Here is a 13,489-nt window from a genome sequence, read left to right as displayed (position 1 = left end):
GCTCTGTCACAGAGCGTACGCAAGATTCAGACACAGAAGTGGCAAGGTCTAAGCCAGCCCGGCTGTGCCCAGTAGTCTGCCCCACGCCTTTGAGGTTTGTTGCCAATCTGGATGCGCCAGATTCTCTCACCCTGTTCTACCATCCCACCGTACAGATATATGCGACATAACTGATCGACATTATAGAGTGACACAGAGTATGCTTTTCTATGCTGCTAGGACATTGTTTAGAGGGCGCGCTTAATCAGTTTTTACAAAGGAGTCGGTGAGTTCATTTTGGCTAGTGCTCTGAATCCACGTTTAATATGCCCCTGCCTTTGTTATACCTTCATCTCACTCAGTGCCCCCAATGCCCCTCTCCCTGCTGATTTTTCATTGTCACTTAAATCTTTTCATCCGCGAGTCTCTCTCCTTTCCTCGCTCTCTCCATTACATTTCCCCATCTCCTTCTAGTCCCATGCTCCTCTCCACGTTTTCCCTCTTATTATTTTCACTATTTCCTTTCTATTCTTCCCTTCTCCTGTTTTTCCTATATCTGTCTCTCCCCTCCTTTTCGCTTTCACTCCCCCTCTTTCCTCTACATCTCTTTCCCCGGTAACTCCGCATTACAGAATAACTTTATAAATATGTATCAGTTGGTCCTCTCACCAGCGCTTCTATTCGGAGATATTGAGGGAATTAATGGGGGGGAAATTTCCAGCACAAACCGCGCGTTTCTTTGCTTACAATCAGAGGCGATTCAGAAGCTTCAGCTGCATTTATTCGCTGCCCGAATTCTATTTGTTGTCAAGGAAACCAGGCTTAGAAAACTATGATTGCTTATGCTGTGTTTGCGGCGTTCACACAGCGTGCAGACATCTTTATTACTGGGCCTTAAATATATGTCATGGAATCAGTGCGGTCAATTCTCTGGCAGGATCAGTGACATCGTGTTGTGTGTCATAGACCATGGAAGAGCAGACAAAAGCGCATAGGGGACCCAGGCCGGATGGTAACAGAAGTCTAACCCCCTGCCCCAACGACCCAAATCAGGGGTATTGTGGCTCAATTATAAGATCAGTGGGCTGATACTTAAATGGTGATTCTGGTGCAAAGTTTGTGATCCTATCACCATAACAACCGACGGAATGGTCCAGTCAGACAGTGTTCCATTGGTGACTATGGTGATAAGACTACATTCGCGGGTTAAAACCGATGTTGCGCAATAAACGGAATTACCACCCTTTATAGACGCATTTCTGTTACAGCTGCACTACTGTCACTTCTGACATGGCTCATCACCATAGCAACCAATGGAAACGTCCAATTTTTTACATTTTTGCACTTTTCATGCCTTATGAATAGAGCACTTTATAAAAGTGTAAAAGTGTAAAAGCACAATCTGTAAGATCTGTATAAATGAAATTAGCCATCTATACTTTTTTCTGCAGATATGGAGGTTACCTCTTTATAGCGCAAAAAAAAATTACCAACGTACGAGACGCACACTTTTTGATGATATGATTCAACTCGCAAACTCTTTTTTTGGTTAATGAACCACACGGAATCTTAGAGGATTTGTAAAGGGTTAAACCTTGTTGGCCTTGTCAATAGTTAAGTGAAAATAAAAGTATAGCCAATGACACCTCCAGCAAATAAATGTATGCTTAGCCAGAGCAGGCCTGATAAGTTCTAATAATGTATCTCAATAGTAATTACATTTCCAATAATACAAATGCAGATAAGGAGGAACATCAAGAAACCAACAGAAGAATGTTGACTTCCTTGGAAAAAGCTGATAAGTGAAATAGTCAAAACACATAAATGTCAAATTTTACTTCAACAGATAAAGTAGAGATTCGAGGAAATAATAATAATTAGCGCAACAATGTTCTCTGTCCACCTCATACCATTGTGCCACCAACAGATTAGATTTAAGATCAACTTTTTTTTGAACCAGATCGCCAAACATCCTTTTAAATGTATGAGATCCATACTGGACCGGTTTCTACAAAAGCCCTGCCTCTGGGTCAGCAGGTCCTGTGGAGGGGTTAGGGGTGAGAAGCCAGATGGACAGCCTTGAGTTTAGAAGATCATTACGTGGAAAAGAGAAAGTAATATATCAGCTGGAGTTTCCTGATCATAGGGCTAAGTTGGAAGGTGTTTCTTGTGCATATAGATTGTGTATAATGTATGTAAGCGTATCTAATGGGCTTACCGCTCATGCGAGTAGGTTGTGTGATTGTTACATTTGTCATTAGTTCAGAATCTTGTAGACACTTAGCATTTATCTTAAGGGCCTCCAGAAGCTCCTTCTGCCCGTACAGGAGATAAGAAATCCTTAAGGAGATAAGTGTTCAGAGTGCGAACACAATGAGCAGACAAGGCTTTTTCCACATCTCCCGCAACCTAAGGAACTTATGGAAACACAAGTTGCCGGTACGGACATATACCCAAATATTAGGCTTTTTCCCCCAAGAATAATGGCCATACCTAGGAACTTCTGGACTACGTGGAGGAAGGAGCAGGGCTAGCCAGCTGTGGGGGCTGGATAGCCATATGTAGGGCAGGGAGTCCTAAGCATGCAGGTACGGACAAGTGGCCAAATGCCACTCTCCTTCCCAGAGAAAGACGAAAGTGACCAGAATCGGTAGGAAGCGGCTCAGAAGTATCGGTGTGTTAATCCTTTTTTGGGGGAGACAAAGGTGGGCTTTAAAGTAAAGCTCAGTCACTAGCTAGCACTTCTGCATACTTGTATTTACAAGTACCATATGTCCCAACTCCAATTTAGTATATAGATTTTAGTCTCGGTGAGTAAACATGTTTGTTTATTAAGACAATAAACGTAATGTTTAGTTGCTAGGATACGGTCTTGTTCATGTTTCTTGGTTGTCTGGCCACCATTTTGATGATGCGCTGGACTTAGTGTTGCTAAGTTGCCATCTTTATTGCTGACATCACCTTTGGTAATTGTGAATCATCATGTCCCAGTGAGAATCTACACGCTTCTAACGCTTTGAAAAATACCGCCGCCTCCAGCTTATCGCAGATAAAGCGATTTGCATAATTTTAAAACTATTTGAAGTCGTTGCACATGCTAAATCGGGCAGAATATCCCCCTTATCTGATTGGGAGCAGTTTCCAAGCCTCTGAAAGTACACCATGTTCCTCCCCATGCAATATTTAAGGGGATTTATGCTTCTTTTTTCTTTATAATGGCGAAAGAAAAGATTGCTTCTTTATGTGCTGTTATAGGAGTCTGGTCATTTTGGCACTGGGATCAAATCCACACTTTATTATGAGCAGCAAAAGGGGGTAAGAATGTTGCGATAGTCTATTTCCCTACTGTTTATCCTATGTGAGAAATGGTAACAATGATTTAGAACTTCAAAGGGTAAAAAGCTGCATTGAGAGAGATGATATGCTAAAACGAAAGTTGACTGTTGATGAAAGATAGGGCAGGTAGGTACGAGAAAGTGGCCAGGAGAACGGAGATGACAATGGAAGAATCCTACTTTGTAAAAGATTCCGATGGCATATCTGTAAGCCGCAATCTGACGGAAGCCCCCCTTGCAACCTCTCTGTTTGATAATACTGTCTGTTTTCCCCTCTGATGCTTTGAAGTGGGATGGAAATGAGCTGTTACTGCTCACGGCGGCTCTGCTGGGAGATTAGCCGCTATTAGGATGCTGGATTCTTAAAAAGGCAAATAGACCTCTGATCAAAGCCGTCGTCCCAATTAACCGCTCATTACCTGTCTATCCCCATAAAGAGGATGTAGCTCCAATAACAAAAAGGCTTTCAGTGAGGTTGTGTGTTCTCGCTGCCAGATGACAGTCCCTTTTAACTAATTTGCTGCTATAGAGGACTTTAGAGAAAGGCAAGGGGAAAGTAGGAGAAGCGCTTTAGTTGGTGAGAAAGTGAAGACAGCGATGTTTGGGGGGGGGCTAGGTTGGGGTAAGGGAACCACATTCTGGGAAAGAACATGGGCTTAAAAGGTAGCTGATACGAAGGGCCACATACAGGCAGAGGTGTGATCCCTATCTACAGAAGTACAATGGGGAGAATGGCCTCTAAAGGGCATTATATGAGTTCCATTAATCACCATTAGACAGTGGCATGATGCGTCATATAGTTTGGATCCATGTAGTACTCGCAAATAAATATATATACGTGCTAGGTACATGCTATGCCATTTTATGGCATCTCTACGATGTTATTTTTCCTGTTTTTTTTGACAGGCACTCCCCGAGGGTCAAACGGCATCTTGGGATACTGCCAAGGAAGACGAAAACCGCAACAAGAACCGTTACGGGAACATCATATCCTGTGAGTGGTAATTGTGTCAAGGAATGGGGAATGAAAGTGGAGGGCAAGCTACACCTCTGAAATTCTGGTCTGTAGGTGGCAAGCCAGGAGCGGTAATATGAACAGATTTAAAAGTTCTCTCACTGTATGCACTTACGGTGCAAGTGAAACCCGCTGCTGACTCTACTTATAATGCTCCACAGAGCTGTCTAACACAGACCTACTTTATGGGTAACCGTCGGCACAGACCTCTCCATTAGGTTTTCCTCCTGTGGCCCCATCATCACCAGCTATTGCAATACGCCGGGTTATTACGCCATTACCCAATGCTTTACAATAGCCGGTGATACAGCAGACGGTATGCTGAAGGAAGACGCCAGTGGACAAGTCTGTGCTAGCGGATTCACAGACCTCCACCTTCACTTAGGTACGACTGGGCCCCATTAGTGTCAAAGATGGCCCTGCTGCCCAACCAGCTAGATAGCTGCCATCCCCCATTACTCATGACAGCTAATACGCTCAATTCCAGTCTTTCCAACTTCATTTCTCCACTCTTCTTTCCTGCTTTTACGTCTGTCTTTTTTTTCTTCCATTGTTCAAGCTCTCCTCTCTTGATTTTTATGTCATGTGACCTCCTGTTATAGGAATTACTTATCAGGCATTGTGTGCTCTCTGTCTCCCCTATAGCAGTGATTGTGACTTTATCTTTGACTTTATCCGTAACTTTGCCAGAGGTGACACGTGCCATTGCCTCAGAACCTCATCACAGGCTGCAAACGTCGGTGACTCCTGGCTGTCACTTTGTCACTGACCTTGATTGACATCTTTGTGTGTCTTTTTTTTCTGTAGATGATCATTCCCGGGTTCGGCTTCAGCAGATAGATGGCGATCCGCACACTGATTACATAAATGCCAACTATGTGGATGTAAGTCACCTAAATAGAAAAATCATACAGATTTTAAAAAAAGATATTCTGATAGACATCTTTTCTCACTCTCTTCTCTCCTCACCCTATTATTCTTCTTCTAGGGATATCATCGTCCTCGCCACTATATAGCTACACAAGGTAAGAAAGTGTTCAATGAGCAACTCGTAGGTGGTGACACCCCTCAATACAGGGCGACATATAAAGGAGAGTCGGTCCTGACTCAAACAAGCCCCTACAGGTTTATACACACAATGGGGTAATTTGATTATACCACCTCCTACAAGTCAGCACAGGAACAAGCATGGACACCAAGGAGCTGTGCTGCTCCTCAGTACTACAGGATAGAACATATAGGAAGGTCAATGGGGTTCAGTCTGACCGTCCTCCGAACCTGTGAAACTATGAGATAGGGCAGCACCATAAGAACTGAAGGAGGAGGAATATAGCAGAGAAGGAATCTGTTGCATATTACAGGTGTTCAAAGAAAGATGAAGGCTAGAGTCTGATGAAGGGGCAGTAGGGGCAGATTATGACCTAATGACACGGGAATACTAAGTATAGGATCAATACATTAGAGTGGCAGGAGAAAAGTAATATAGGACAGTGTCTAACGTTCACCTCTTCATGATACAGGTCCTATGCAAGAGACTGTAAAGGATTTCTGGAGAATGGTCTGGCAGGAGAACTCCATCAGCGTGGTCATGGTGACAAATCTGGTGGAGGTTGGACGGGTGAGAGTCACAAACAAATAACACGGCCTTAACCATTTAGTGGTACTAAAAAAATGAGTTGTTTATCAAGCGCCTCAGCAATAGTTCACATTTTTGGGGAAAACGAGAATTGTAAAATAAGAAACTGACACAGGGAACTGTGCTTTCCAGAAGAGAAATGTAACTTACCAGAAGAGTTGTAAAAAGGAATAAACCTTAAAACAGGTTTGTAAGTTGAACATGACAGGGAAGTGATATTCAGTCGAGAAAAACACTAAAATTTCAGGGTAAATCATTGTGTCTCATGACCTCCATCCATAGAATCAGCTGTTCTCAGGGGGAAAGCCATTATGGACTCAAATCACCATTAGTTCCAGACAGAATCCATGTACATAGCACTCGATGTGTCCTATCTCCCAACCCAACTGAGAAACATCCCAATGGACTCTGTCCTGGCCCCAATATAAACAGGGTATCTTCGCAGAGTCAGTTCATGTCTACAAGTACATTTAGGTTTCTGTTTTCTGTACCAGGTAAAGTGCGTCAGATACTGGCCGGATGAAACTGAGGTTTATGGGGACATCAAAGTCGCCTTGATAGAAACGGAGCCCTTGGCTGAGTACGTCATCCGGACCTTCACAGTCCAGAAGGTGAGTGTTTGCTCAAAGGTATTATCACCATATTTTTTTCTTTTGACCTTAGTGTCCGGTTAAATTGATGAGAATATTATTGATCAGCGGTTACAGTTTAACATTGCCAATCAGATTAAGCTCAGTGGTTGAGGATATGCTGTTATAAGATGTTATGTGGTGGGTTTGTATAAGGGGGTATCAGATATTCCCCTGTGTCTCTCAGAAAGGTTCCCATGAAATCCGGGAGATCCGCCAGTTCCATTTCACCAGTTGGCCAGACCATGGTGTGCCTTGCTATGCCACTGGTCTCCTAGGCTTCGTCAGACAGGTGAAATTCCTCAACCCGCCAGAGTCTGGACCCATTACTGTGCACTGCAGGTAAGTTTTTCGAGTTGAAAATATCTCTTAACCTCTGCCGCTTCTTCCTGATCCCTGCACATTGCGTTTAGTCTACAAATGTACTGCCCATACCGGGGCATCCTGTGCTCCCTCCGTCCAGTTTATGACCTATTAAGTAACCTAACATTCTATGTTAATACGTTGTAATGGTATTACCATTGTTTTACTACTTACGATTACTAGCCTATCATTGTCCCGGTCATTTCCTATCCTATGTACATTATGCCTCTGGTACTCCTGCTGTGGACCGCTACCCCCAGGGTGGGCAACCAGCTCACGGAACCCATCTACAGCAGATGATGTCCCTACTCATAGAGTTACACATGTGAAGCACAGCATGTTTACAACACATTCATCTTTATTCCTCAGTGCTGGAGCTGGAAGGACTGGCTGCTTTATAGCTATTGACATCATGCTGGATATGGCAGAGAATGAAGGAGTGGTGGATATATTCAACTGTGTACGGGAGCTCAGAGCACAAAGAGTAAACATGGTGCAAACCGAGGTAAGATTATAATACAGGTATTTGGGGTAAAATCAAAGCTCTCTTGAAAGAGAACCTCTGGGCTGATGATATATAATAAGGGAAAACGGTCTGTTTGTGTACCCACTCCTTAGGAGCAGTATGTGTTTGTGCATGACGCTATCCTGGAAGCCTGCTTATGCGGTAACACGGCAATCCCAGTGTGCGAGTTTCGCTCCGTTTACTACAACATAAGCCGCATAGACCCACAGACCAACTGCAGCCAGATCAAAGATGAGTTCCAGGTGAGTGGCCCATCTCACTTACTACAAAATTAAAATTCTGCTTCTCCCTGTAACGATATAGTAACATACAATGGCGTGCAACCGCTAATGTTCACAATACCTTATCAACGGTTGACTATTATGTTTCACAAATTGATGTATACAATGGATTGAACAAGGAAAGTCCATTATCTGGCAAACCGCTTTTTTAAGCAGAGAGAAGTCAGGGACAGTTCTCACGTAGACAAAGAAAATCTGTTCTCATTTGAAGCAATTCCATAAATTCCGCAACCTTTCAAAACATCAAGTTCTTATAATTACTTTAATAGAGGAGTACATCAGTTGTGAGTATTTTTAACGGTTCCAAACACAGATACATTTTTTTGGTGAAAGATTCCCCTTTCAGTTTGGATTTAAGGTCTAAAGTATCAACGCTGATGGATAAAAAAATTCGACAATATTCGCAGTGCAGGTAAAGTATTGTGTGTATATATGACACACACATGTAGATCTATACATTACATGTCTATTCCAATTTATAATGAGATTGAACTGTGCCTTTAACCTTATTGGCTCATAAAACGGTGATAGTTTAGATGGACATGGCTGTGTCAACCCAAAAGTCTTTAGTTGCAGTTGACTATATATCTCACCCCATAGGTCTAAATAGAGTCTTTTACTTTCCGTTAGACCCTGAACATTGTGACCCCGCGAGCCAGGCCAGAGGACTGCAGCATTGGGCTACTACCCCGCAACCATGACAAGAACCGCGCTCTTGATGTCTTGCCCCTGGACCGATGCTTGCCCTTCCTCATCTCACTGGACGGAGAGACCAGCAATTACATTAACGCTACACTCATGGATGTATGCATTGGGGAAATGGCATTTGTATAGCTGTGGTTACTCTACACACAGAAAAGTATATCGTGCGTTATTATCTGTGTGCGACCGATTCTTAATCTGCCGCATAACACACGGGTTTCGCGTGTCACTCCCTCCGGAGTGTGTACGATCTGTCACAGGGAGCCGTGTCCTTCTTGTCATGCTCCCGAGGGTGGCCCTCATATCTTGGCTTGTGTCAGAGATCTGACAGCTATTTGCTGCACAGGGAATATTTCTGCAGATAATCCTTTGTCGCACACGAGCTGACAGGTTGTGTGATCCGAGACAGCGGAATAACCGTACTGTGTGTAGACTGCCTTGTGTCAGATCATGTGTGTATTTCCATGTTGCCCATTGACAGAGGGGCCTGCGTCTCATCCATGTCACTGCAGGACACTATGCATTAGGTTTCTTCTGCTTGTGACTGCCTATGTAACAGCTGGTGACCGTCTCTATGTTTAATGTTGTAGAGCCATAAAAAGCCGGCTGCGTTCCTGGTTACGCAGCACCCCTTACCCAATACTGTGCCCGATTTCTGGAGGTTGGTGTTTGACTACAACTGCTCCTCCATTGTGATGCTAAATGAAATGGATGCTGCACAGGTATGTTAATCACCTGCCCGTCCTTTCTATGTCTGCTCCTACATACCTGCGCACATATTTTCTGCTGGTCAGTTTGTCTAAAGCCATCTTACCTGGTCTCGAATGAACCACGCCGCCCTTGCAAGGCATCTGTTACGCAGACATCAGCGTCATTGTCAGCTAAACGAAGTCATCTCTCGCTCAACTTCCATCCCATGTTAATACCATACTCTCCCTCCCAGCAATCACCTGATCTATTAGCACTTTTGATACTCCTGTCAGTAGAGAGGTATATTCATGTTTCTGACCTAACTACGTCTTCTGTTGGGCCATCCTCTGCGAGTTTCTCCTGAACAAACGGCTGGGCCGCCTCCATCACAATCCATACTTAAATAAGCACTAAACTTATATATCTGGTCAGCTTGGTTCTTCTCATAGGAGAAACTTCTAGGATGGGTTCTAAATAGGCAGATTAGACAATAAATTCCCAGATCTTCAGTTACAGTTTTGGTTTGTCCTCTCGATCTGTGCAAACGTTTCCAGCATAATAAAATCCAAGTCCAAATGCGTGAGATTCCTGGTTCTCTAAAGTAGCAACAACCAAAATTTTATCTAGTGTCTGTCCAAATGACAGACCGGTTTCCATACGGATAACAGGGTTGCCAAAATATTAATGTTTTCAATTGTTTTTTAGTCTATAGGTACAAGTTCCATTGCCATAGTGCTCTGTTGGGGGCTTAGCCAAAATAAGATTAATTTCAATGAAAGAACCTGTCTGTCTTAATCCTGACAAAACAGTTGCAAGTTCTCCAGTTTGGGATTCCTGCATGTTTTTACCATCTGTGCCACAGACATCTACCCTTACTAACTGTATATTATTACATCCCTTTGCATGATACTTGTCTGTCTCTGTACATGATTACACCACCCAGTATGTCATGAGGACTTAATTATAGAACTCTGTGTGACGTTGCATTCCTTTGCATAATACACCAATATGTTTTTATTTCACCTTGAGTTATTACATTACGCTGCGTGGTGTTGCTCTGCTTGGAGATGTGTGTTTTTCATTATCTGATCCTGTCTTCTTAGCTCTGCCTCCAATACTGGCCAGAGAAGACGTCCTGCTGTTACGGGCCGGTGCAGGTGGAATTTGTCTCGGCCGATATCGACGAAGATGCCATCACCCGAATATTCCGGATTTGTAATATGGCCAGGGTGAGGATAATTCAAGTCATCAGCATGGTATGATGTTAGTTCTAGAACCAGGAAAATGAGGAGCTTGATCTCTTTCAGCCACAGGACGGGTACCGCATTGTACAGCACCTACAGTACATAGGTTGGCCGGCCTATCGGGACACCCCCCCATCCAAACGCTCCATACTCAAGGTGGTCCAGCGGTTAGAGAAATGGCAAGAGCAGTACGATGGAAGAGAAGGCAGGACAGTAGTTCATTGCCTGTAAGTCAAAGAATGGTGTCCTTGTGCCCTGGTTAATCAGCATTAAGATTGACCCATTTGCCCCCCTGCCATTAGGTGGGGGAGTTCCGATCTCTGCCCTAGTTTAAGTGCTGCTGTGGTAGGAGAATATAACCTTTTGCGGGTAAAATATTTTCATTCTGCTCCCCCATGCAGGAACGGAGGAGGTCGCAGTGGGACATTCTGCGCTATCTGCAGCGTCTGTGAGATGATCCAGCAGCAAAATATCATTGATGTATTTCACACTGTGAAAACCTTACGGAATAACAAGGCCAACATGGTGGAGTCTCTGGTGAGTTATTGTCTTTTCCTCCTCTGTCTACCAGCGTATTTACCAAAAGCTTCTCGGTGACAGAGAGAGCCCGTCGTTTCAAATATCTATATATACATTGTGGCACGTTTTGTGGGATGATTATGGGTTTTTTTGTTCTCCGATCCATTTTGACATAATTGTGGAATTCCAGAACAGGTTGCTACAAAACAATTTGTACACTTGTGCCGGCTAAACCTTTATTCATAAACCCCATTATATACCTGTATGTATATTTTTATTTGCTTAGCACAGAGAGATTCACTTTACAATTTACAGTATAAGAAAGGCTGTCGTATAATAAGTAAAGTAGTCTAAAGACCTTTGGATCGGGGAATTATAGATATGGTGTTTTCATGGCAAGAAGGGTAAACTAGCCCTGCATGATACATAATTCAACAGATGAAATCTCACTGATTTAATTATACATTATACAGGGCTGACAAGCCTTTCATGTAGCAGAAGCTCACTGGGGTTGGACCTCCATAATGTATAGTGACCTCAAACAGCATAGGAGGTACAGGACGGTTACAGAACTTACTTTAATCATTTCTGGAGATATGAGACGTTACCACAAAGTCTCCAATGGACACAGCAAGCAGCCTCAACGTTACAAGGAAAAACAACTGTGTATCTTATTTAGATTTGTAGACCAAGCCATGAGGATGATGCACACGCTTTTTTTTTTCTTGATCCTCACTCTCTTGTCATTTTAAACCCACAGGAGCAGTATAAATATGTATATGAAGTTGCCTTGGAATACCTGAGTTCCTTCTGAATCCTCTCGCTTTGAGGAAAGATGAAACGTGGAGATCCTGGTCCTCGGCAGGCCCTGTGGTGCTGAGAAGCCCTGTGCATGGTGTAGATGGACAGACAGTGGACATTGCTGACTGAAAGCCTGCCTTGGAGGAAGAGGTCACAAATTTATCCCGTTTGGGTTCCAACGCTGACGCCTGCAAGACGCACCTGCAACTAGAGGCAACTCACAGACCAGCCTTTTATCAGCGATGCCTCTTAATTTTAATGGCTCTCGTTGGTCAGCAGCGAACAATTCAGCCTAATGCTGCCTGTCCGTCTAGTTTGGACTCTCGTTCTTGAACAACTGGACAAGGCCAGTCTTCGTCCTGCCCTTCTTCTTTGCCTTACCCGATTCTCCTTCCTTCTTATTTTCCCCACCACTCTCCTTCCATCTGCAGCCAATCAGTTTGTTCAAACCCAGCACAGAATATCAGATAAAAACTAGACAAACAGATGCCGAACTCCAGCTATTTTATCATAATGTACTTGTTCCTTCACAAAAACCGTAAACTATGGCACTGCCAGAGACAAGGCGTTACAGAGCTGCTTCTTAACGTCTCCTCTGCGCATGCTTTTTCCGCTGTTATGCTTCTACGAGCAGGTCTCCTCTTGTAAGGTCTGCAGCCGAGGACTCCATGCGAACCCCCACGTTACAGGTGATGTGGTCTTGTCTACTTTTCAATGATACGTCTTTATTTATTGCTGTAAATGTTCTTGGGGGGTGGGGGGTGATTGAAAGCTGTTTGTATTTTGGGGCAATGTCTTGCTATGAAACGTCCAATAAAATTGTGATGTCTTTTTTTTCTTAACATTTGTTTTATACTTGGAAGTGTCCCCAAAATATAATTGAGTGGCACAATGTAGCAAACGATGTTTGCATCAAAGACGACCTCGATTCGGTTTACTTAGAAACACTCCTTGCTTATTTCCCTTGTGACTGTTGCCTGTTTCGGAGCAGATGGTGGAGCCAGGTCTTCTGCGCATACATTATGGGAATTCTCTTCAATCAGCAAGGTTCAAAAATTGAACCCTGTGTGGTTTTGTGGCAGATTATGGAATGGGAGGGTAAGTGGGTCTTATCTTTACCAACACAGACCCTCACATAACATCATGGCCACCAAGAGTATGGGAGCGTCATTGAGGGCCATATTCTGCCCATATCTGCCTGTTGTCAGCAGTTTCCTGGTTCTTGCCATACACAATAGAAAACTTTGGTTTTATAGGGTCTAGTATGTAAAACGTCAAAGAGCTTTATTTATAATAACGCGGTAATTCATCGCTTTGAAAAAGGGGGCTCTACAAATGTCCTTCCTCTCAATAAGCAGGTGTCGTTCCTAAATCCAACATTTTACGCTTCAGTGACTTAATAAAACCAGGTAATGGCGTTGAAAGATTAAAATATCCAATTTGTATGTATTAGAACTAAAAATGTACCTGCATGTCAGATGAACCAGCTATCAGAGCTGCTTGTCACCGGATTTGCATGATGAACCTTCCATTAGGTTGCTAATCCTCTTTCAGTGACAGCTGATCGGTTCTGGCACCTGAGGAGGAGGATAGAGGAGAAGATGAGTTTAGGACAGGGAAATAATTAGTTATTCATTTTTTTTTTACACCACACTGATTGAATAACACAAACCGTAGGCAATTTCGTTACGTACATCTAAGTGACGGATCTTCATATGGGTGACTGAATACGCATAATAATCGTGATTCCAAGGTCTCCTTTGTCAAAA

The 13,489-nt window shown here is 43.4% G+C and overlaps 1 protein-coding gene across 1 annotated transcript in view; it reads left to right on the top strand.

Annotated features, from left to right (window-relative positions):
* Window positions 1–11,733, top strand: part of LOC149275224 (receptor-type tyrosine-protein phosphatase T-like) — a 97,866-nt gene extending 86,133 nt beyond the window's left edge. The window contains exons 19-32 of the mRNA XM_089504892.1: window positions 4,221–4,308; window positions 5,137–5,213; window positions 5,318–5,354; window positions 5,850–5,947; window positions 6,460–6,576; window positions 6,782–6,936; window positions 7,327–7,462; window positions 7,576–7,725; window positions 8,395–8,568; window positions 9,057–9,188; window positions 10,260–10,385; window positions 10,464–10,627; window positions 10,802–10,937; window positions 11,680–11,733. Of these exons, the coding sequence (XP_089361018.1) occupies window positions 4,221–4,308; window positions 5,137–5,213; window positions 5,318–5,354; window positions 5,850–5,947; window positions 6,460–6,576; window positions 6,782–6,936; window positions 7,327–7,462; window positions 7,576–7,725; window positions 8,395–8,568; window positions 9,057–9,188; window positions 10,260–10,385; window positions 10,464–10,627; window positions 10,802–10,937; window positions 11,680–11,733 (1,644 nt within the window). The remainder of the gene's footprint in view (window positions 1–4,220; window positions 4,309–5,136; window positions 5,214–5,317; window positions 5,355–5,849; window positions 5,948–6,459; window positions 6,577–6,781; window positions 6,937–7,326; window positions 7,463–7,575; window positions 7,726–8,394; window positions 8,569–9,056; window positions 9,189–10,259; window positions 10,386–10,463; window positions 10,628–10,801; window positions 10,938–11,679) is intronic.
* Window positions 11,734–13,489: the final 1,756 nt, after the last annotated feature.

Source organism: Sceloporus occidentalis, unplaced genomic scaffold (genome assembly GCF_023333645.1).
Source record: "Sceloporus occidentalis isolate IW3139 unplaced genomic scaffold, rSceOcc1.0.p SCAF_293, whole genome shotgun sequence".
Lineage (NCBI taxonomy): Eukaryota > Metazoa > Chordata > Lepidosauria > Squamata > Phrynosomatidae > Sceloporus > Sceloporus occidentalis.
Note: the sequence above shows the minus strand (reverse complement) of the source record. Positions and strands in the feature narration are given on the sequence as shown.